At 38.5% G+C, this 26,364-nt stretch overlaps 1 protein-coding gene across 8 annotated transcripts in view; it reads left to right on the forward strand.

The window, feature by feature from the left end:
* The window catches only part of LOC148844857 (protein SEMI-ROLLED LEAF 2-like), a 208,966-nt gene extending 192,237 nt beyond the window's left edge, over window positions 1–16,729 (forward strand). For 4 of the 8 annotated variants that reach the window (XM_088953713.1, XM_088953714.1, XM_088953715.1 and 1 more), the window contains 2 exons: window positions 14,374–14,607; window positions 14,786–15,412. In XM_088953713.1, the coding sequence (XP_088809839.1) occupies window positions 14,374–14,607; window positions 14,786–14,947 (396 nt within the window). In that variant the 3' untranslated portion in view covers window positions 14,948–15,412. Of the gene's footprint in view, window positions 1–14,373; window positions 14,608–14,785; window positions 15,413–16,384 lie in introns of those variants that run through there. The other 4 variants (XR_016101990.1, XR_016101992.1, XR_016101993.1 and 1 more) reach the window with 2 other exon arrangements.
* Window positions 16,730–26,364: the final 9,635 nt, after the last annotated feature.

Genomic DNA, 26,364 nt, shown 5'->3' on the forward strand with positions numbered 1-26,364 from the left:
TCCCTTCTGAGTAAGGGAGTACCCCAAAAAGATTCCCTTTGTAGCCCTAGGATCCAATTTAGTCTTCTTCGGATCCTTAACATGTATAAAGCATACACAACCAAAGACTCTCGATGGAAGAGAAAAGTCAGGAAGATGGGGGCAAAGAACAGAGAAAGGAGTTTTCATTCCCAATACCTTGGATGGCATTCAATTTATCAGATATGATGCAGTAAGGATTGCTTGAGACCAATAGCTTTTTGGAACTTTGTGCTGAAATAGTAAGGCTCGAGCAGTCTCCAATAGGTGCCTATTCTTGCGCTCAGCAACCCCATTCTGTTGGGGGGTACTAGCACAAGATGACTGATGAATCATTCCAGCATCCTCCATAAACAGATTCAAGGACCTTTCAAAGTATTCTGCAGCATTATCTGACCTGAATTGTTTGACCTTCGTACCAAATTGTGTTTCAATCATTTTGCAAAATGTCATGGTTACCCACGGCACTTCTTCTCATGCTTTTAATAAGTAGATCCATGTACATCGAGAATAGTGATCAATAAAACTGATAAAGTATCGAAATCCATCAATAGAAATAATAGGAGAGGGGCCCCAAACATCAGAGTGGACCAAGTCAAAAGAAGCTCGAATTTCATTACTCGAAGTTGAATAAATAGTTCTACATTGCTTTGATAGTTGACAGACTTCACAAACTAACTCTTGACTTGAAACACCTTTGAATAATTCTGGAAACAACACTTCCAAAGAAGAAAAAGGTAAATGACCTAGCCTAGCATGCCACAGATGTAACCTAGCTATTGACTCCACATTGGACTGACTACAAGTAGCAGATGTTTGCAAGGCCAAACTGATGTCTGCATCAAGGTAGTAGAGACCTCCACACTCATGACCGCTCCCAATCGTTCTCTTCGTCAATCTGTCCTGAAAGACACAATGAGTAGGGAAAAAGGTTATGCTACAATTCAAATTTTTGGTAAGCTTTGAAACAGATAAGAGATTTGAAGAAAGATTGGGAACATGCAAGACAGATGAGTGAGATGTCCTTGCTTAGGTCAACCACTCCTTTCCCAGAGATGGTAGAGAGAGAACCATCAGCAGCCCTCATTTTATCTTGACCAGACATTAAATGATAGGAAGAAAATAGAGAAGACATGTGTGTCATGTGGTCAGTTGCACCAGAATCAATAATCCAAGAGGCATGATCAATAGTACTAGTTGCACTAAAGGCAGAGACAATACCTGATCTGGCAAGGGAGGAGGATGGAAGAGAGTTGGTCCTTAGACGGGCTAGGGCCCGACTAAGTACCTCTACCTCATCGGCAGTAAAACCCAAGGACCCGGTTCGGGGGGAATTAGTAGTCTGTCCCATGGAACAGGAATTAACTGTAGATGAGTGTTTTGAACCATCATCACTTTGACCCGTAGCCAGATTCACACTTGTAGATTGACCCTTCAGATGCTTCTTATCTTTCCTCAATGCAGCTAGCTTCAGATGTGGATGGAGAACCCAACAGGTCTCTTTCACATGCCTTTCCCCTCCACAGTGGGTGCACTTCAGATGTCTCTTGTCAGAGTGCCTGTTTCCCCTTTGATTTGTAGAGATTAGGGCCGAATGCTCCACAAACTGTTCAGCTAGTATCGTTTGAGTATCAACCTGCATCTCTTTTCTTCTCACCTCTTCATTCTTCACAAGGTAGTAAACATGATGTAAGTCTGGCATTTCATCCCTTCCCAGAATTTGGGACCTTATGCTCTTATATATAGGATCTAAGCCAGCCAGAAACTTAAATGCTCTACCCTTTTCAATTTGTTTGTCATGCTTTTCCTTGTCTCCGGCACTCTCCCAATCAATAATAAGGTGGTGATCTAACTCTTCCCATAGTCCTTCTAGTGTAGCAAAATAAGTTGCAACACTCATATCTCCCTGCCTCAAGGCAGCAATGTCTTGATTCAGTCTGTAAATTCTGGCATTATTCTTTTTCTGCCCATAGGTTTTAGAAACTTTTTCCCATATCTTGGCAGCCGTGGAGAAATGTTGAACAATCCTAGCTACTCTTGGAGTCATTGAGGCAAGTAACCAGGACATAACGGTAGCATTCTCCTTGCTCCAAGCTACATATTCAGCACTCCCCACTTCTGGTTCCTTCTTCTGCCCGTCCAAGTAAACCAGTGAGTTCCCAGGATGTGATGAAAAGCAAGGCTGAGACAGACCATTCCCTGAAGTTGTACTCATCCAACAGCACACTTGTGATCTGTAGACTGTGTAGATTTGGATTCTCCAGATTAGGAGACCTCCCAAAAACCCTAACATCTCTAGAAGACACTTCCCCGGATATGGAAGACATCTTCACTTACTCGTAAATGTCAAAACAGTAAATGCAATATATAGTGAACTATTTCACACTTACGGAACTTGTTGCACTGTAAACTCAGTCCTAAGAACCCGACACAGAGCTGAAACACCGAGTACTACATTGCACACTATGCCCTAATCACTACTGTCACAGATTATACTCTGTTGTGCTACCTTCTGCTGTGTTCTAATCACTGCTGCCGCAGCCCGCAACTTGCTGTGTTGGCTTCTACTGTGTGCTAAGCACTGCTATCGCAGGTTATAACCTCACCCACGAACAGTTCTAGGACTGCTAAGATTAGTCCTTCCGCCTAGATCTGTTCTACACAGATCTATCTTAGCCGAATGGCTACAATCTGCTGTATTGCGTCAATTAGGGCATCAGCCTCTGGGTCTACCTCCCCTTGGGCCCTACAACCAAGGGAAACCCTAGATGTAGGTCTAGCCGTGTTCTACAACCAACCCTAGGGTTTCTTTGCAGCAACCAAAAAAAAAAGAAAGATGAGAGAGTTAACTGCGAGTAGAGGAAGAGGCGGCTGTTGTAACTAGTCGAAAGATTAGTGCTCTGATACCATGTTTGCTGAAATAGGGCTGTCGAATGAGAGAAGAAGAGGAGAAGAAGAAGAAGATATGAGATGGGCGGCAAAATAATCCTCAACCAGCCCTAATCTACTATATATAAGGACATTACATAATGTTACATGAATAGACAAGAATGCCCTTGATTAGTGATGGGACACCTAGTCAAAATAAACACTAAATAAGATTAGGCCCAATAACTAATTACTTAAGACCCAACAGAGATAAACATACAAATTAAGGCAGCCGAACCAACAACATAAATTTGAACCTAAAGCACACAAGTGTGTTTTTCTAGGATATGCCTCCACACAGAAGGGATATTGTTGTTATGATCTTGTGCATGGCACTTGTTTTGTTTCTATGGACGTCACATTTGCAAAGTCTATCCCTTTCTTTGCAACTTCTCCAGAGGGGGAGCATTCTGAGGAGTTGTTTGTTATGTCACCAGTTGTTCCTCTCCCGGTTCCTCTTGAATCCTCCACTGAATTGTCTACTTTTGTTGGATCCCCTACCATTGAGTCTTCTTCAAGTGTTCCTACTCCCCCCCCCTCCTCCAACTCATCCTCCCACTTTCACTTCTTATCCCATTGTCCAGAGGTGGTACCAAAGACAAAGACTCAAGTATGAGCAAGTCGTTTCCCCTCCTTCAACTGAACCTCATGGAACTCCCTCACTACTGAGGTAATAGGTCAGTCCTCCTCTTTTACTCTCACTAATACCTTCCCAAATCTTGACCTTCCTACTGCCCTTTGAAAAGGCAAACGAAAGTGTACAACTCATTGCATCTCCAAACACCCGTCTTATAGTCGTTTTTTCCCAACCTGTTATTCCTTCCTTGCCTCTATTTCTACACATGTTATTCCTAAGTCTGTCCCAAAAGCCTTATCTAAACCAAAATGGAGGGATGCTATGATGACTGAGATAGATGCTTTGCATAAGAATAGTACTTGGGACCTTGTGGACTTGACTGAGGAGAAGGAACTGATTGGTTGTAAATGGGTCTTCACTATTAAGTACCATTTTGATGGTACTATTGAGAGATATAAGGCTCGACTAGTTGCTAAAGGTTACACTCAATGTATGGTGTTGATTGCTTGGAGACCTTTGCTCTTGTAGCTAAAATGGCATTAGTTTGGGTTTTTCTATTTGATGTAAAAAAAAAATGCATTCTTAAATGGAGATTTACATGAAGAAATTTATATGACTTTACCTCCAGGGATGTATGGGAAAGAAATGAAAGGGAAAGTGTGTAAATTGAAGAAGTCCCTTTATGGCCTCAAACAGTCTCCTAAAGTCTAGTTTAAGAGATTCCAGGATGCCATTATTACCTTTGGCTACACACAGACTCATTCTGATCATACTTTATTTGTTAAGAGGAGAGATTCCTTGGGGACCCTACTTATTATTTATATTGATGACATTATGGTTACTGGTGATGACGCACAGGAAGTGTGTAACCTTAAAAGGTTTCTTAGCACTAAATTTGAGATTAAAGACTTTGGTGAACTCAAATATTTCCTGGGAATTAAAGTTGCTCGGTCCAAGGATGGTATCTTCATTTTTCAACGTACGTATATTCTTGATCTCCTCACCGAGACTGGAAAACTTGATGCTAAACTGGCTTCTACACCTATAAACTTGAATCACAAGCTCTCAGCTATTGATGGCGAACTGTTGGGGAGTGTTCTAAAGACTACTTGGAAAGTTGTTGTATCTCTGCATGACCTGACCAAATATCTCCTATGTAGTGAGTTTATTAGTCAGTTTATGCATTCTCCTCGAGATAGTCACTTGGTTGCTGCAGAAAGGATCATGTGTTATCTAAAAGGTACTCTAGGGAAGGGTATCTTGTTTTCTACGCATGGGCACATGAAACTAGAAGCATACACTGATGCAGGCTGTGTTGGATGTATTGATGATAGGAGGTCCACCTCAGGCTATTGTACTCATGGTTTAAAATGTCCCTAACTTCCCTAATATTTCCATTTCCATGGGTAGTGACACGAAATTTTATTGGAATCGACATTTCCCCAATGAGCACTACCAATATTGTGGAGTACAAGAGATAGCTTCCACAACATATTTTCATTTCCACGTCTATGGGTGGTAACATGAAATTTTACTAAAATTGACATATTCCCCAATGAACACTACTAATACTATGTGGAATACAAGAGATAGTATTATAACATAAGTTGGTGACAATATTTTAGGTATGTGAAGTAACAAGTTATTTATTTTAGGTATGTGAAGTAACAAGTTATTGTCCACCTAACTTATATGGTTACCACTTTGATCTAACTCAATTTTCATTATTTCATTTCAAACACAGTTGAATATTAGTTTTTATTTGTGTAATAGATTATTTGGTTGATCTATTGCAACTATTTACATTTTCTATGAGTTTAAAATTTTCTTTAACTCATTTCATCATGAAGATCTGATCTGTAACCTTAGTTTCTTAGCTTGATCTAATGATTTGGAATAAGATAATAATTTAAAAAGGTGTGCCTATGCTTCTTTTGTCGTTTCATAAAATACCATTCTATATTTTGCATATTTTACAATGTTTCCACCATATCTATAATTTTTACAATATTTCCATATGATATTTCCAACATTTCTGACATGTTACTTATATTTGGATGACCGACATTTCCATCGACGTCAACATTTCAAACCTTGATCGTACTATGGTGATGGGAACATTGTTTCGTGGAGTAAGAAGTAGATTGTATGGCTAGATCCTTAGTTGATGATAGGAGGTCCCCGGGTATCCCACTTAATTAAAAGAACGGGAAAAAATAAAAGAAAATGACATGCTAACAACATGTAACAGAGAGAACAAACTAGCAAACTCCTCAAGTTGGGTTGTGTATGTCAATCATGCCCAACTTGTCACATTGTTCATTGTGTCACAAACATGGAAGTCCTTTTGTAAGAACATCAACCAATTGCTCCTTGGAGTTAACATAGGGAATGCAGATTTCACCCTTCTCAAGCTTCTCTCTTATGAAGTGTTTATCCACCTCAATGTGCTTTGTCCTATCATGAAGAACGGGGTTAGTTGCAATACTTATAGCTGCCTTGTTATCACAATAGAGGGGCATATGACTGTCAACATTAAAACCAAGCTCTCCTAGCAAATTCTTTAACCAAAGCACCTCAACCACCCCATCCATGGCTCTATACTCAGCTTCAGCACTTGACCTCGCAACCACACTCTGTTTCTTACTTCTTCACGTCACTAAGTTTCCACCCACAAAGGTACAATACCCACTTGTGGATTTTCTATCATCCACAACACCTTCCTAATCAGCACCTGTATAAACTTCCACCTTCAAATAGCAAACCAGTTCCTAGATACTTATTTATATACCTAAGAATCCTCTTAGTAGCCTCTAAGTGTAGTACTTAGGTGATTGTATGAATTGGCTTAGAACCCCAACAACATAAGCAATATCAGGGTGTGCCATAGAAAGATATAACAATCGTCCCACTAGTCTTTGGAACTGTTCCACATATTTCAAGGGTTCACCATCACAATCCCCTAATTTATGATTAACATCTGTTTTGGAGCAGCTACAGTAGTCCGAACCAATGAAGAAGGAAGAAGAAGATGAGGAAGAAGACAAGAGAAAGAGAGAACAGGAGGGTTTAGTCGAACTGATTAGTTTCCCATTCAGTCGACCCCCTTGTGTTTATTAGGTTCTAATTACACTTACAAAGACTAAACTGCCATCACTTAAGTGTGGGGCAGAGTACTCTAATAAAACAGCCGCATAAGCAAAGTACTTAACTGACATAAGATTACTAAATTACCCTTATTCGGCTCACTCTAACACTCCCCCTCAAGCTGGAGAATATATGTCATATAATCCCAGCTTGTTACATAGATGATTCACTTTCCCTGAGTTTAGAGCTTTTGTAAACAAATCTGCCCATTGATCATTCGAGCCCACATGTTCTGTGTTTATCTCTCCAGCAAGGACCTTCTCCCTCACAAAGTGGCAATCAACCTCTATGTGCTTTGTTCTCTCATGAAATACAGGATTGGATGAGATATGGAGTGCAACTTGGTTGTCACAATACAGTCTCATAGGTTTATCCATGTGAAACCCAATTTCTTGTAGAAGATTCCTCAACCACACTAACTCACAGGTAGTATGTGCCATGGCCCTATACTCAGCTTCAGCACTACTTCTGGCCACAACCGTTTGCTTTTTACTCTTCCACGTCACAAGATTTCCTCCAAGAAATGTGCAATAGCCCGTAGTAGATCTTCTATCATTCACTGAGCCTGCCCAGTCTGCATCTGTATACCCCACTACTTCAAGTTTTCCTCCTGGTTTATACAATAGTCCACGGCCTGGAGCTCCTTTCAGATACCTCACAATTCTAAGAATTGCATCCCAGTGAGGTATACGAGGGTCCTGCATGAATTGGCTCACCACACTGACTGCAAAGGATATGTCGGGTCTCGTGATAGTTAGATAGTTCAGCTTCCCCACTAGTCGTCTATACCTTCCAGGATCTTCAAATACTTCTCCTATATCACTGCTCAACTTAACATTTGGTTCCATAGGGGTCTCAGCCGGTTTTGCACCTAACAGTGTTGTTTCTTCCAATAGATCAAGAACATATTTTCTTTGGCACAGATTTACACCTTGTTTTGACCTGGCAACCTCTATTCCCAAGAAATATTTCAATGTTCCAAGATCTTTTGTTTGGAAATGGTTTTGCAAAAATACCTTTAATTTGCCAATCCCCAATTTATCACTGCCAGTAATGACAATATCATCCACATAGACCACTAATAGAATCTTCCCAGCTTCTGAGTCATAGCTGAACACTGAGTGATCTACTTGGCACTGCTTCTTTCCAAAACTCTTCACCACTTCACTGAACTTCCCAAACCAAGCACGCGGCGATTGTTTCAACCCATAAATTGCCTTTTTCAATCTGCATACCTTACCATCCTCCCCCTGAGCAACAAACCCAGGTGGTTGCTCCATATATACCTCCTCCACAAGATCACCATGGAGAAAGGCATTCTTGATATCAAGCTGAAACAGAGGCCAATCATACATAACTGCCAGGGAAATTAGTACACGAACAGAACCAATCTTAGCCACCGGAGAGAATGTCTCCATGTAGTCTACTCCATACAACTGGGAGTAACCTTTAGCAACAAGTCTGGCCTTCAGACGCTCTACACTACCATTTGGCAAGTATTTCACAGTATACACCCATTTACATCCCACAACATGCTTACCAGGTGGGAGAGTAGTAAGTTCCCACGTTTGAGTATGTTGAAGAGCAGAAAGTTCCTCCTCCATTGCCTGCCGCCAATCAGGTGAACTGAGAGCTTCTTGGACATTGTTAGGTATGGAAATAGAGGATAAAAGGGAAACAAACTGGCGATGTGATGTAGAAAGACGAGATAATGAAACGAAATTGGAAATGGGATGGAGGGTAGAACTGCGTTTACCTTTCCGTAAGGCAATGGGTAGATCAAGGTTTGAGGGTTCAACAATAGGAGCCATGAGAGGATCCGCAGATGAGGTAGAAGCTGGAGGAGGGGCCGGTGCCGTTCGACGTGTATACACTTGCCGGATTGGTGGACGTTCGGTGGTGATCTGCATGGGATGAGGTGATGAGTCTACTCCAACAACAACATCTGGAACTGGATCACTGACAGGGAGAGGAAGAGGAAGTGCGGGTGGAGACGAGGGTGCTTCAGGACTTGAGAAGAAGGGGACTGACTCAAAAAAGGTGACATCAGGACAGACATAGCACTTCCGGGTAATGGGATTATAACACTTGTACCCTTTCTGAGTCCGTGAGTAGCCAAGGAAGACACATTTAATTGAGCGTGCATCTAGCTTGTCTATTCCAGGGCTCAGATTGTGGACAAAGCACACACAACCAAAGACACGAGGAATTAATGGAAATGGAGATAAAGTGGGAAACAAGATAGAGAAGGGGGACCGACCATGAAGAATGAAGGAGAGCATCCGATTAATGAGAAAACATGCAGTGAGTACAGCATCACTCCAAAAACGTTTAGGAACATTCATGTGGTGAAGAATAGACCGAACAGTTTCAAGAAGCTGACGGTTCTTCCGTTCAGCTACCCCATTTTGTTGAGGGGTGTATGCACATGATGTCTGATGAATAATGCCATGTTGTTCTAAATACTGTTGAAATGAAGTAAGAAAGTATTCACGACCATTATCTGAACGGAGAATTTTGATTGGAACACCAAATTGTGTGCGTATTTCAGCATGGAATTTTGAAAAATAGAAAACAATTCACTTCTTTCTTTCATTAAGTAAATCCATGTCATTCTTGAACAATCATCAATAAATGAGACAAAATACTTGTACCCATTATAAGACTCTATTTTGATTGGACCCCAAACATCTGAATGAACCAAAGAAAAAGGACTCAACATACGACTCTCAACTCTTGGACTGAAGGACACACGACGATGTTTCCCAAACTGACATGACTCACATTGCAAAATCTTGAGAGCCTTGAGAGATGGATGTCCCAGTCGGCAATGCCATTGTAGAGGAGTAAGCGAAGTCTGAAGAGCAATTGAAGATCCACCACCGTCAAGATAGTACAGTCCACCAGCTTCATGCCCCCCACCAATCTTCTTCCCCGTCTTGAGATCCTGAAAAACACAGGTGGAAGGAAAGAAGGTAACGGAACAGTTAAGAGCTTTGGTTATTTTACTAACAGACATAAGATTGAATGGAAACTTAGGGACATATAAAACAGATGATAAGGGCACAGGAGCCATGTCAATATTACCAACACCACATATGGGAGATGAGGACCCATTGGCAAGTGTAACAGTTTGTGATGTGGAGGTTTCAGAGAGAGAAGAGAACACACCTGGAGTCCCGGTCATATGATCTGAGGCTCCAGAGTCAATAATCCAGGGAGAGGTTTTAGATGACATGCAAGCAATACCTGATTGGGCAAGTGTGGCAGTGGTATGCTGTGAAGTAGTTTGAAGGAACCGTTCATACTCATCACGCGGTACGCTCACCATTTCCCTCCCAGAGGTAGATGTAGATGTGGGATGAGTTCGGTCTACCGGTTTACTGTCACTGATATCAACCTCACCCGCTACAGCATGATTAGCCCATTTAGAGGGAGGGCCATGTAGATCATAACAGAAATTCACTATGTGTCCCTCTCTACCACAATGAGTGCATTTCCTTGTAGAGTTATTCTTCCCTCTGCCACGACCTCCCCCTGAGTCACAACCACCCCGACTAATCATGGAACTGCCACGGCCTCCTCGGGGAGCATGACCTCCCCCTCTTGTACTATATCCAACCCCTCGAGCTGTCACAAGTGCTGATCTATCAGACTGTGTGGAGTTCTCTGTCTGTCCCAAAGAGATTCTACGAAGCCTTGAGAATACTTCCTCAAGTGTAGGAAGAGTAGAGCCCCCCAATATTTGGGCTCTAACTGGTTCATATTCCGACTTCAGCCCCACTAAAAATCTTGTAACATCTAGTTGCTCCCTTTGCTGTTGCTGAACTTTAATATCTGGAGTAAGGGGGTGATAGACATTGAGTTCATTCCTTATATTCTTCATGTTGGCATAGTACTCTTCTAGTGTTTTGGTTCCTTGTTGTAAATCAAAATACTCCTGATAAAGCTGATACACTCTTGTTGTGTTATCTTGTCCAGAATATAGCTTCTTAGCATGCTCCCATATATCCTTAGTCGTATCAAGAAACATGAAGTTGGCACTAATTTTAGGTTCCATACTATTCCACAGCCAAGTCATGATTTGAGCATCTTCTTGCTCCCAATCATCAAACCCTGGAGAGTCCTCCGATGGCTTTTCATCTCTTACATGCTTTACTTTCTTCTTTGCCTTGAGAAACACTTCCACTGATTTGGCCCATGGAACATAGTTCTCCCCATTCAGCTTAATTGAGGTCATTTGTACCCCTAGGTAGTCGGAGGAAATTACCACATTAGGTTTCTGATCATTGTAGCCATCTCCTATTGCTGCTATTGTACTCTTTCACAGTTGCCTCTAACCTTACTTCTCAGCTACAAGCTGATTGATGTTGTTCACAGTTTGATACTTCAGCACCTATTGCAGCCCCTAAACACAACAGTGGGAGCACACACTTGTTCTTCTTTACACTACTGCTGACTTCACACACCTACGACCCACATAAGCATCACAAGCACCACAACACAACAGTAGGCCCTCTTACAACCACTCAATAAAAAAAATTGCGCATCACAAGCACCACAACACAGTCAAACTGCTACACCCAGTTCAGATTTGTTTAACACACTTAAGAGGGCATTACACGACCACAAGGAGCTTGGCAAGGTCACTGCATTCCACCTTACACCACTCGGCCACCTACAGCAGCCCTAACACCACTCAACAACTCACAGCAGCCCTACACCATTCGGCTACTGTACACACAGCCCTTTTTAGGGCAACAATGAACCTAGTTCTCTAGGTTCTAATCAGTACTAACTGATTCTTGAAGGGTTCCTACCCAGAAATACCAGCAACACAAGAGGACTAAATAGCCAACCTTCCTTTGAGAGTATCAGCCAACCATTCACTGCTGAAATCACCTTCCTTGATGAAGAAAACTGTGCGCAGCAGAGAGCAACGAACTGTGATGTCTCAGACCTAGGGCGAACCAGCTCTCTCCATTAACCAACTAGAAACGAAGAGGAGGGTGTCACGAACACAGCTGAGATGCTTTGCAAGCGGAAGCAGGTCAGAAACCTGGCTCTGATACCATGTTTTGGAGCAGCTACAGTAGTCCGAACCAGTGAAGAAGGAAGAAGAAGATGAGGAAGAAGACAAGAGAAAGAGAGAACAGGAGGGTTTAGTCGAACTGATTAGTTTCCCATTCAGTCGACCCCCTTGTGTTTATTAGGTTCTAATTACACTTACAAAGACTAAACTGCCCTCACTTAAGTGTGGGGCAGAGTACTCTAATAAAACAGCCACATAAGCAAAGTACTTAACTGACATAAGATTACTAAATTACCCTTATTCGGCTCACTCTAACAACATCCATAGGGGTATCAACTAATTTTGCATCTAGTTTGTCTATGTCATGTAAGAGATCTAGAATGTACTTCCTTTGAGAAATGAAGATATACTTTTGTGAGCGGGCAACCTCAATCCCAAGGTAATACTTTAGGGGTCCCATATCTTTCACATTAAATTGGGAGGCTAAGAACTCTTTCAACTTCTGTATTTCAGAGCCCTAATTCCCTCTAATGATGATGTCATCCACATACACTATCAACACTGCAACCTATCCTTGACATGTCTTGACAAAGAGAGTATGATCAAACTAGCATTATCTGAACCCTACTTGCTGAACCACCGTATAAAACCTAATGAAACATGCTCGGGGTGATTTCTTTAGGCCATATAGACTTCCTCAACCTGTACACCTTATTTTCACTTCCTTTGGCATAGAAACTCAATGGTTGAACTGATAAAAAAAAGATGGATGAACCATATATACCTCCTCTTCCAAATCACCATTCAAGAAGGCATTTTTAACATCAATTTGGTGCAACTCCCAATCTAGATTTGCAACTAATGATAGAAGAACCTGAACTGAATTCATTTTTGTTTCTAGCGCAAATGTCTCATAATAATCAACACCATACACTTGAATGTACCCCTTTGCTACCAGCCTTGCTTTGTACCTTTCTACTCTCATCTACCTTGTGCTTTACTATGAATACCCATTTACACCCCACTAGGTCTTTTCCATTTGGAAGATCCACCAAATCCCAAGTATGATTCTTGTAGAGGGCATTAATTTCCTCCTTCTTAGCATTTGTCCATTCAGGGTACTTTCAAGTCCTCAACCACACTTTTTTGTGTATGGTGATACTGTCAATGGCAAACAAGAATGCATGATAAGTGGGAGAAATATGGTCATAAGACATATAATGGGCAATGGGATGTTTGGTAGTGCATGACTTCACACCCTTTCTTTGGGAAATAGGAATGTCGAGGTCATCCACACAATCAACAACTAAAACGAGAATAGAGGAATCAATAGGAACAAGGGTACCTGGCTCAATTGGACTTACCTCCTAGGTTTCTGACAGTGTCAGTTGCTCAGTATCCGACAACTCCACATCTATAGAACATTATTGATCTCTACAATGCTTATGCAGGAAGATACAGAAAGGAGATGATCCGGAATGGAAGGGAGATGGACCTGACAAACCTGATTCTCCTCTTTTGTATTACACTCCCCCTAAGGAAAAGTAGGATAGAAGGGTTCAGACTCAAAAAAAAAAAAAGGAAACATCCATAGAAACAAAGTACTTATGACTGACGGGATTAAAGCACCGCTAACCCTTTTGAGAATAGGGATACCCAAGGAAGATACACGGAATAGACCAAGGGTCCAACTTACCACGGGAAGGAGACAAGTCATGAACAAAGGCTCGACAACCACAAAGTCAAAATACTTGTAAAGTATAAGCTCTAGATAGTATAGTTCTCTATATTTTATCTACGAAAAGGATCCAACTAGGGGTGCAAGTTGGGTTGGCCCGAGTTAACAGTTTACACTATTTTGGGCTCGGGTTTCGGGTTGGGCCTATTGAAATTTTGACAAAATCCCAACCCTAACCCGGAAAAGTTGCACCTCTAGATCCAACACTCACATGCAAGTGTCCCAAACTTTGTCACACTAGAGTGATCTTCCCACTCTATTGATCCTTAAATTCAGAAGGATGATTTGCCTTAAATCTGCATTCTTCAATTTTGGTACTGCAAAATCTGGGCAATCCAACTTCATAAGGACAATGTGGAATGGAAATCGGAGGATTGTATAGATGGAAGATTAGTTAGAGTTATTTTTCCTCTAACCAATGTGGGATGTCCCTTCTCTCACATCCCATCCCCCCTCCTCCTGTCCTATACACCATTCTTCCCTTCTCTTCCTTGTCATTTCATTTCATCTTTTACTTATTCTGATAAGTACCCACATACTCCACCCTCTATAATTATTTCTTTACATATGACAATATAAATTTAGTTTCAAAGACAAGAAGACATCATCATCTAAACTTTGTCCCAACTATATGAGGTCAGCTACATGAATCTTATTTCATTATTCTGTTCTGTTCAGCATGAAAAGACAAATCAGGAAGCATTCTATAAACTTTAGTTAATCTTTTTTTTTTTTTTTAATTTTTGAGGCTTATGCATCACCTTCTCAAGTCATTATGCCTCAGCTACACCTTTAGCCTTTTAAAACCTTGTTTTATAAGAGATCACCAATTGGTGAACAAACCAATCAGAATGGATAATTAAATCCTAGTTATCACTTGTTTGAATTTAATCTATGTCATACCTTGTGCTCAAGTGGGTGAAATGTGTACAGGTCCTGGATACAGCACGTCAAGTTGGAAGATTTTCAGTGTCAACCACACCTGATGTACCATATACGGAAACAGCCTTACATTGTGAGACCCTTTTGAAGGGAAAACAGAAAAAACTGTCAACTTTCACGACTGCTCAACAGAAACTAGAAAATTTAATTAGCATCTCTGTACAAGATCACAACGAAGCAAAAACAATATCATCTCATTCCCATGTTGACATGGGTTTACCTCTGGTACTTATATTATTTATGTTTTCCTTGATTTATATCATCATACACCTATTCGCCTGCATACTCACATATATGACCCATGCGTTCATAAAGCATATCTGCTTTGCATGCATGGTTACATAAAAATATGCAGTCTTCCTAGATAAGGTATCTAATACTAGAGAAGAATTTGAACCTGCAGACTGGTAATCCTTTCCTTGATCATGATTTAAGTGCAAAAGGATGCAAATCATCAGTTGGCACTACTCCAATGTTGTGTGCAGTTGAGTACCAACATCATTCCAACTTCAGGTTGCCAGCATCAAGTCCATATGATAACTTTCTGAAGGCTGCTGGTTGCTGATATAGTTCAGTAGAGGAGATGCATCATTTTTATTGTCTAGAAAAGAAACTAAACATCCTCAAATAACCAATTCGGCTTGAAAGCTTTTGAGACTCCAGGTGAGTGTTTGCAGGCCCAAACATCAGCTGATTCTTTGTTTTCTTGGTGCTAGTTATCATTGTAGACGGAATATTGTAATCATTGTTTGAGATGTTTTGTCCTTTTGTCTCATCCATTTTTTCTTTTATTCTTTCATTTTTTCCTTTTTGTAACTTACGATTTCAGCTTGGAGGAGGTGCCTCATTGGAATCCTCCAGAATGTTTTCGAGAATGTTCTTGATACAGTCAAGATATTTCCATTTATAACCTTTCTGTTTCCTTCTCACATTACACGTGTTTGTAAACTATAGCCTTATTACATCTAATATTTTGCGGGGAAGAGATCCTTCAATAAAATGTCACCTTTGTGCGGATATTTGCATGCAACTCTGTCCATGCAAAACACATGAAGAATTTATGTATTCCACCAAGTTTCAAAATTTTCGGTTCATTTAATCATTACCAATCAATTCTTTTATGATCTCTTATTTAGTCACTTTGCTTGCCATAAAAATTTGTTGTATTTAGTACTTTGTCATCTTCTAGAAATTTCAAGTCTTGCGTCCTTTATTTTGGCTTTTCCAGCACTGAATAGTGGTTTGTGGGTTCAATGCAAATATTGCTACTTTTCTGTTAATAATAGGAGAAAAGTTTCTTAAATCACAGATGGGTCAATTTTGGGCAAGGCCGTAACTCGTAAGGAATTCTTTGAATCTGTCACATGTTCCCCCTTAATAGCTGTGTTGTAGGATTCACCAGGCCAGACAGTTGAACTGCTGCCCCGGTGACCCAGTGACCTTTTCAGGTCCCAGTTAAATGATGGTTTTTATGGGTTGAACGGGAAACCATCCAGTTAACTGGAAAAAAAAATGTTCCAGTGAGCATACTGATTTTAGTCCAGTCCGAGTCTTGCAACATTGATCCAAAGCTAAACTCTTTTTTTTTTCAATTAAGAATTGAAATTTAAAGAAGTGCTTTCCTTGGAAGCATGACGAGGTGATTTTAAATTTTTAATCCGAAATTTTCTGCATGAATAGAGAATGAAAGGAGCAAATGTCTCCCTTTTGAGACCCCCCAACCACATTGGCACTGGAAAGCCAATTGGATCATTTGTATTCCTCTGTTAAACAACCCGTCTAGCAGAACATCTCCTTGATATTTTTTTTTCTATATTAATCCAATGGCATACCGATACTATTATTAGTCTCTTGGTTTTAGCATGTATTTGGAGCCCTAAGTGTAGAGTTGGTTCTATTCATTGTGCCATGATGTTGTTCTGTTATTCATTGTACATTTGTGCCGTGATTGAAATTAAATATTCCGTGGCATTCTTATTTGAACTTTTACTCATTTCTGTAGGCACGTGGCTAAATTTCACAGTCAAGAAAAGAAAGGCTTTAGTACCTCTTCACCGAGCGATCTCTTTTATTTCAGTGATTCAATGAATGAAAGATGTGTCCGCAAACGATATCCGATCACAAACTCGAGTATGGCCCGAAATGAAGGGAAAAATTACCAATTGCTGTTGTTTGTGGTTCCTGAACAAGCCATTGTTTATTAGGCTCAGTTTGGAAAGAGTGTAAATACAAATATTTATACTATAAATATATATATAAAATAATACAAAATAGCACTCTACATATTTGTATTTGTACTCCTTCCAAGCTGAGCTTTAATAATTAAAAAAAACTCTCTTTTAAACAACCCAAACACCCTCAATTATCTTTTCAAGATTCAAGGAGCAATCCATCCTTTTGCATGTCAATCTTTTAGTGGAGGGAAGATTCAAAAGGAATAGCCTCTAAGCATTATGAAGAAACCAAAGAGATAAATTCTCTAAGGGGGGGAATTAAAGTTGCAATGCCTTCTCTTGTTACCTGGAAGGAAATAAGGAAATGAAAGGTTGATTTGAATGTTTGGAAAATCCAATAGAAACCATCAACTCCGTTGATGCGAAGCCAGCGGGCATGCGCGAATGATTGGCATTCATTCAAAATTTCAAATGCATGTGGGTTTCTAGGAAAATCTCTGTTGTTTAGGATGTTTGAGAGCATTTTGTCCCTTAGTCTTTTTGGATATAAGAATATTGATTGCAAACGTTCTTTTCTGTTACCCCACACCATCAGAACGTGCAGCCAAAGTTCTCCCAGGCTTCTGCTTGGGTAAAGCTTTTCAGGTATCTTATCTTTCCGGTATATAAGGCCGATGAGGTGAATTTTCCTGAAAACATTAACTGTCATAACATTATCAGTTTGCACATCATTGCCCTAGACATGTTACTACCCTGATAGAAATCAATTTGAGAACCACTCCTGATTTTTCAAGCAAATTGCAAGCTTTGGGGATTGACTCGAATTTGAAAACTGAGAATGATTAATTTCCATTTTGGCTTTTGACAGATCAGTCTTATCTAATGGGTTTTTTTTTTCACAATTTGGGGAATTGGATGATATGACAAAATTATAAATTGAAATTAGCAAACCAATTCCTCCAACTAAACATCTACTAAGTTGTACATTACAAGGTTCATACGATATGTATATATTTTCAATGTCACCAATATGCAACACTTGAGTTAGGTAGATTTAATACATTTAAATGGTAATGATCGTCTAACCATACCATTGTCAAACCTAAAAACTAAAAAAGTAAAGTGTATTGATATGCTCACATGCCTGATACTTGATTTTTGAGCACTGAGCGTCGCAGTTCTCTGAACCTTGGTCCATTGTGGTATTAGAAGAAGCCTCAAAATGGTATGCCCTCAACAAGGGGGGTGGTTTCAATCTGACTTATGTGGCATTTGGTGGCACCTAGTGGTGCTTACTTATGTGTTTAAAACCACATTTTTTATGCACGAAAATACTTTATTTTCTCAATTTCCAATGTTAAATTCAACCACAAACGTTGAAACGAAGCACCCATAAACCAAATAACATCAAAGTTTGCCTCGATTGAGGGCATGCTTAGAATTGTTGCCTTGCGTTCCTATTTTAATTACATGCAAATGCCAAAGGTGATTTGATTTTAGTGTATATATCATTGTGTTCAATTGCTTGATTAATATTACTTAAATAATTTATGAAGAGTCATGGCGAAGAAGAAGGTGTTGGTTCAGAAAATGCTCTTTGAACAATCACAATTTTAAACATTGTGACTGATAACTTTGAATAGTGCCTCCTAATCACACTTGATTTAATTAGTTTATAGATTTTCTTCTCATTTCTAAGAAGGATAAATCCCTCTAGTTATTCCGTGTAGACTTTTCATTTAAATCACCATTTAAGAAAATAGTTTTAACATTCATTTGATGAACAGATAAGTGATAAATAGATGCTAGTGCTATAAAAGTTGTTCTAACCACTAGCATATAGGTGTTAAATTAAGTAGTCAATCCCTTCCTTTTGACTAAATCCTTTGGCTACTAATCTAGTCTTAAAATTTTTTATAGTTTCATCAATGTTGTACTTTCTTATAAACACCCATTTACGTTATTGAATTCATTTATCATTTATAGCTTTCTTCCAAAAGGCAGCATCTCCAGAGGTCACGACCTCATTGTAGGTTTTTGGATTATTTTTAATGTTTAATACAATGGGTCAATGTTCCAAATATCGATACATGCCGATATGTCAATAGAACGTATCAACCTATATCGGTACTATTGTTTCTGAAACTGGTTCAAAGGGGTCGGTCTACCCCTGAGCCACTCATTAACCCGAAACGCCCCCTATAGAGGCATATCGAGAGGGCTCTGATACGATACATATAAATCGATACAGGCTGATACGTGACAAATTTTTTATCCTTGTAATTGGTATATTATTTAAAACATTTTCTCTATCAGTCTAAACAAGAACACAATTGATTGAGTAGAGATAAAATCAGAACCTAAGTGTTCTTCTATTCTTTATCTTTTACTTTTTTGGGGTTCTACTATACATGTTATAGTTGTGTAATTTCTTCTTTCAGTCACATTGTTATCAATAGTTATTGAGATTTGAATTTTTCTTGTTGAGTTTTTGTCATTTTTCTTGTTGGACTCCAAATTTATAAGCCTATAGGCTTTGCTATATTCTGCATATCCAACAAACATATTTCTTTTTGCTCTGAGTCCTATTTTGGTTCTTTTAGAGTCTAGAATTCTGTAATATACTAAACACCTCCATACTTTTAAATATGCTAAGCTATTAACTCTATAAACAATCATGTTATGTAAATGGCAAACTGTTAGGAGTGCTTCTCCCCACATGTTTAATGATGGTATTTGCTTTCATCAGCATATATCTTATCATTTCTGTAAGAGTTTTATTTTTCCTTTCAGTCAAGCCATTCTGTTGAGGGGTATAGGGAGCAGAGCATTGATGTATTATTTCAATTTTTTCACAAAAGTAATTAAACTCATTCTTAAAGTACTCAATACTCCTATCACTTCTGAGTATTTTAATTTTCCTTTTCAATTGATTTTCAATTTCAGTTTTGTATTGTTTAAACATGTCAAAGGCTTTATCATTGGATTTTACGCATATCTTACATTTATCCTTTAATTCGTTACTATATGTAATTGAACCAAGTTTACTCATGTTCTTATGGATCTAAAATTCAAGTGTATTAATCTATCATGCCATAAAGACAAATAATAAATAATATAAGCAAAACATTTTTTCTTCCTTAATACTCAATTTGAACATACCATTACAACCATATCACTTTTCCAACAAACATCTTATTTTTAGACAGGATTAGTTTGTTAGATTCAAATAAAACTTTAAATCCCCTCTTGTAGACAATATTTATTGAGACCAATTTCTTTCTATTGTAAGGAACATGGAGAATATTCAAGAGGGTTGGTGTTTTTCAAGAGGTAAGTTCAATTCCATGTTATCTCTTCCAACAATTTTGGCACATATTTGGTTTCCCATCTGTACCTTCTGGCCACCAACACTTCTTCATACGTCTTAAATAAGGACTTGTCTTGCAAACATGGACTATGGAACCTGAACCAAATCACTATTTAGAGATGATTCTACCATATTCACTTTAGTGGTCATGGCTACTAGATTGTCTTCCACCATGTTTGTACACTTGGTTCCACATTTCTAATGTAGTTAGACTTGGGCATAGTGCCCCTTCTTTCCATAAACATAGTAGGACTCTTTCTTATTGTTTCTCTTCTTGAAGTTCCGGTCCTTCTTCTTTACTTATAATGCATGATTAATCTTCTTCAATCTTTTTTCCACAAAGTATACCTTAGACTTCAGCATACCAGCTAGGGTCTTATCCCTACTGTCTCTAATACGAAACTCTTATTCAATATGAAGGTGTTGTTGAATTTGTTCCAAGGCAAATTCTTTTGCTTTATGCAAAAGCTTCTTCTTGTAATCCTTACAAGATGATGGGAGTTTGTCAATTATTGCTTCCATTTGGAAAGATTCAAGAAGGATGATGTCAAAGAATCGAATTTTGTTGACTATCACTTGTAGTTCGTGAACTTGCTCCAATATTGGCTTATGGTCGTTCATGGTGAAGTCAAAGTATTCTACAATAAGATATTTGTCTGTACCTACTTCTTGAACATTGTACTTGAAATCCAAAGCCTTCCAATTTTTTTATGGAGATAAGAGTTCCTTATAGAAGTTGTAAAGTCGGTTTGATAAGGCATTCAGTAGTCATTAACACAAAAGTGAATCATCTTCTTGTTTTGATCTTTCCTTCTTTAGTTTTTCAATGTCTTTGTTAGTGGGTTCAGGAAGAGGTTGCAGATTCAGATCAAATAAATAGTATAATTTCAATGTGATCAGAAAGAAGATCTTGCCTTGCCATCAACTAACATTTGCTCCATCGAACTGGTCAAGTCAAACAAGGTCTTAGTTCATCATCTTGATCGAAGTTATGCTTGCTTCTGCCTCTATTGCAAAATAACGTTCTAAAATTGTTGGTAAAATGGGGTTACATAAACTTGAAGGAGAAGCGCTTTGAGGCATGCCTGAAGACGTTATCTTTATAACATTATTTTCCCTACTCAGTTTTACTGAGTTTGCTGTTGGATTACAAGAAAATTCGTTCACAGGATACAACAGAGCCTTAGGAAAGAATCTATGACCAACAAAGTTGAAGAGTCTCTAAAGAAACCTTCTATGAGACAGTAGTAGATTGAACTAAGAGAGACAAAAGTGATTTTCAAAAACTTATGTTCAATTGCTTGATTCACATTCCTCAAATAATTTATGAAAAGTCATGGAGAAGATGAGGGTGTAGGTTCAGAAAATGCTCTTTGAATAGTCATAATTTCAAACATTTTGACTATTAAAAGGTAGTTAATAGTAAATGACTATTAACTTTGAATAGTGCATTTTGATCATACTCAATCAGATCGTGACCGTTGAAATCATCAACGGTCGGCCTCACACCAAAAATCAAAGTCGCCTTACATGGACCACACAAAGTACGCCTCTAAAGCGGCTCATTGCACCACACACACACATGTGCGTGCGTTGTGCGGTAGCATGCATCCATGCTCTACTCTTTATATTTCTAAGGAGTGTAAATGAGTTCCTATTTAAAAACTTAAAACAAATCTAGTAATTTTACAATGTGGGACAAATAGAAAACTGATTTTAATAAGAGAAAACATTATTTTCCAATATATGTGTGCAAGTGTGTTTCTTCATGTCATTGATCAATCAAACCCCATTAGATTTAATTCGTAATGAGATTAAAATCCAACAATCTTGATGGGCTAGATGAACAACCCACTCACAATAAGAGAAGATTGTGCCTCTCTCCCTAGACAAAGCCCAATTGGCTATAGCATAGGCCAAGTCATTTGTAGCCGAAGGAACATGTTGGAAACATTTGGAATAGAGTTGAGCTAAGGCCCAAATGTCATTTAAAACAAGGAAGGGCCAAGAAGCTACTTCTGTTGGGCTCTTGCAAACCCTGGGTTGCCACCAAAGAATCAATTCTTGGATCTTCTGTAGGTAAAACTCTGTGCATGTTCCTAATGTGCAATTGGATTCCCATGCTTTTCAAAGTATGTGTAGAGTTTTTACTTGCAAGAAATCCCATCATAATGAAACATCCCAAGAACTTAGCTTCTCAAACACCCAATCTGATGGGCAATGGGATCTCCTAAAAAAAACTTTGCACGCACTCTGAAAAGCAAGGGTAAAACTCACATTAGGAACATCTCCCTATGATACATGTACAGGAAATATCCCCAATGTGTGATTGGATTCTGTGTGCACCGAGTTTTTTCTTGCAAGAGATTTTAGCTCATCTAATAGCAAGACTCTTAGCCTCCACAACCAAGCTACACCACGAGACAGCATTATCCACCCAAAGGTTTCTTCCTCTACAGTCTCTTAGCACATAACCAATTCTTGCATGGCCTTTTTCAAGCTTATAGGCAACCTCTGAATTAGGGGCCTTCCTCCCCGAAGCTTTAAACCCAACAATTCAATCCTTATCCAGCTAGGTTATCCAGATAGACACCCAAGGCTTGTCCGAGTTTGGTTGAGAATGGATGAGTTGGCCATGTATGAAAGTCTTCTTAAGGGTAAAATATAAAAACCTCTCTTGAGGTTTCCAACAATCATAAAACCTCCCCCAAGGTTTCACTCTAACAAAAACTTCCATGTAATTTTGAAAAACATGCAATTACCACCCTTCAAATTATATAGCTTCCTTCTTTATCCGTTTTCTTAACATGTCAACAATTGTGTGATAGATGTCAAAGTAGGCATCAAATGAGTGGATAGAGAACTAGAAAAACCCTCGAATCTGATTTATATGGCTTCTATAGCAGATAAGATTCCTACTAAAGTTTCATGTGAACCACCTACATTCTATAAAATTTATAGTGGCCAACTTTGTCTTCTTTCTCTAGGGTGATTGTTGCCCCCTTGTCAATTGGATGGAGTGTTACAGTGGAGAGTGAAAGGATGAAACGAGGAATCTCTCCCAGGGAAATGGGTGATGCAAGTTAAAAGTTATTTTAGGGATATTTTAGTAAATCTCCATCTAAATTGATGGACATAAGGGTAAAATGGGTATTTCATAAAAACTAATTCATTGGACAAATGTTTTTTCTGTATGGGGCAATGACATAAAGGAGGCAGTTGCAGGTTTTTTCAAAGCTGCAAGATAGGTTTTTGTTAAAGTGGAACCCTAAGTGAGGTTTATGATTGTCAGAAACCCTAGGGGAAGTTCTTATATTTTACCCTTATGTTTTAGGGGTGCAAGTGAATCAAATCATGATCCAATTTGGATTTGATCTCAATCCGCCCGATTTGAAATATCCCTTAGCAGATTATCGAATCAAATCGGATCAAGAAATACAATCTGTTTGCTTATTAGATTGAATTTGAACCACCCTTTGATTCAATATAGGACAAAAAAATCTGATTCAATCCACTAACATATAATGTGTATTTTATTTTATTATTATATATTAAAAAATATTCAATTGCATGAAATTGGTGGTCCATAAGTCTTGCTAAGTTTCAAGAAAAAGAAAACAATACCTATTAATATATTATGATATTATTTATTTACGGGTCATTTATTAGAACACCCTCTACAGTATCACAAATTTACTTAAACCTATCGTATAGTGTTTGTAATAAAACACACTTTATACTCTGCAACCCATTTACTTAATCGACCTTTTTTGTTTTACCATCTGAAAATAGTAACATGATCACCAAAATTGAGTGGAAAATGTTAAAGGGCATAAGCCCATAATTGTTTGATCCAAAAGTACCCCTAACAATTCTCTCCATAGAAAACAAAAATTGATCAAATAGAGCTCATTTATTTGTTCCATGCAAGACTATTCAATGTTCTTAAAAAGGTTATTCTGCATTAGCCACTAGAAAAAAAGAAAGAGGCAACCAATCAAGTGGTATTAATCACAATTCATGGGGGTGCTTTGATTGGCCAAAGCTCTTCCGGTACTATGCCTTTAGAGAGAGAGAGAGATGAGACCTATTTATTCACTTCCTTTTCATCCTGCTCATGCCCTTTTCACTGCATTGACATATCAGTAAAACAAAACAACACCTCAACTATTCCTTTAATCCTTTTCACTCCTCTAAAACACACACAAAAAAAAAAAAACAAAAATGCAACATTTGTCCCAAATATCGCACCACCTAAAACTATTTATCTCATTCTTTTAGATCTTCACAAAATCATAACCAATGGACTGAGTGACTTGTTTTCTCCCCTAGCTCTTATTTTCTCCCCATAGTTTTAAATGGCTAACTAAGCGAGGCTAAAGGCCTATGCCTTAAGGCGAGCATGGACAAAAGGCGAGCGCCTCGCCTTTGATAGATTTTATCTCCAGCATGAATTAAGTTTCTTGAATCCTCTGCCTTCAGCCTTTCACCTTGTATTATCAAAGGCCTAAGCTTTAAATAGATTCCCTATCAATGTTTAAACAAGGGTAATAAATTAAATTAAGGCAAAAAGGACGGAAATAGAATTAGGGCTTGTTAGTCATTAGTTGAGTAGTTTTATTGAGCATCCATTGATAGGCAGGTCAGACGGTGAGAATGAACTTCACGAGACAAGGCTTTGCTGGTGGGTCGAGCTGCATCAACCGCTTCGATGGTTAATTGTATAAAAATGCTAAAGCAAATAAATGAAAGCAATGCATTCATTCCCATTCCGCACCAATTACCTCTTTGATTTTTTTTTAATTGGTCTTTATTATTAATTTATAGACAAATTTCTTTAAATATACCTATGGTTTAAAAAATTGACTAACTCTACCCTTATTAATTATATATTGTCTTAAAGTATCCTTAAGTTTTGTAAGAATGATTTAAAACTTCCATTCCTATTAATTCCAGTCTCTATAGCTCCTCCTTTCCTTTGAGTATAGAACTTCCTTTTTGATAATTTGGTGGAGAAAACAAACGAGGAGTGGCAGGAGAGATGAGGTGAATGCATATCATGTACTTTCCGAGTCGGAGGGATTGAGTCGAACATCCTCACCTCTTCCGCTTCCATCACCTTATTCGAAAAAGGGGTCCATTGGCGAGGAGAAGTACAGTAGCTTAAGGAGTAAGTGGAAATGTGAAATAGCTAAAGACTGACGTGACGCTTTTTTGTAATCCTTAATTATTCATCGTGAGGCTTTCCATGCGTAAAGCTTGTTCATCGTGAGCTTAAACCTACTTTCAAAGTTGTCTTTCATATGGGTCAGCTTCATCTGATCACTAATTCAGGTTGCCCATTAAATCACATAACAGTAGCTTCATTCACAGGAAGCAAAATTAGTCATCAAAACATTGGATGACCCAAAATTTTGGACGTAAATAGCGTGGTTGCTTCTGCAAAAGGAAGAAAAAGAGGAGTTTTGTCATCTTTGATATGAGACAAGAAAACATTTTTTTTAATATCGTCTTTCACATAAAAGAGCACAAGAAAGCCCCTTCGTGTTCTAAGAAAGCTTCCATGCAAAGCTCTCCGAAACATGTTGCTTCTAAAGGCTGCCTTCTCTCGGTTGGAATCTTGATGCACCACCACGAATTCTACCGCGCATCCGCCTGTGGTGCGGATGGAAAGCAGGAAGCCAAGGAAAATCCCATGAAAACATTGTCGTCTGGTTGTTGAGGAAGAACAACAAGAAGGACGCGGATGGAGACAGAGGCAAAGATAGAGATGGAGATGGAAGCGGAGGTAGAGGTGAAGACGGAGATAGAGCAACGATTTGTTTTTCATTTTCCTAAAATATTTTTATTAGTTGGAATTTATTTTGAAAATTTGAAGAACATTGAAGGGCAAATTTGATATATTATTTTTTTACATTATTACTTAACGATCATATTAATTATCAAAAAACGTAGGGTACTTAAGATAATATGTAAACAACAAGGGTAGAGTTAGGTATTATTTGGATAGAATTTTATAAAACACTTTCTACTTTTGTACCAAAAACATGACATAGCATTTGTATTATGTAATTTATATATTTTGTTTTCATACTTCTAAAAGTACGAAAAACCCAAAAAATATGAAGTCAACTTTGTATACTTTGTGCTTTTGGCAAAATTGTGCTTTTGTTTTCGTGTAAACAAGTGGTCACATGTGACCATCCTTCAATAAAACTCTTGACCCTACTTCGGCTTGTTGCTAGAGTTGGATTGCTATCATGAATCTCAAACCCCAAAATCACCGACAATAAAAATGGACGTGTTTTTGTCAAACAAAAAATGGTACTTCTGTTTTGGAAAATATACTTTTCAATTTTTTTTTTACCCAAACGGTTTTCAAAGCAAAAATACCAAAGTAAAAGTATTTTATGTACTTTATACTTTGATATTTTTAAA

This window comes from Nelumbo lutea, chromosome 7, assembly GCF_056320005.1.
Source record: "Nelumbo lutea isolate HS-2025 chromosome 7, American lotus-T2T, whole genome shotgun sequence".
Classification (NCBI taxonomy): Eukaryota; Viridiplantae; Streptophyta; class Magnoliopsida; order Proteales; family Nelumbonaceae; genus Nelumbo; species Nelumbo lutea.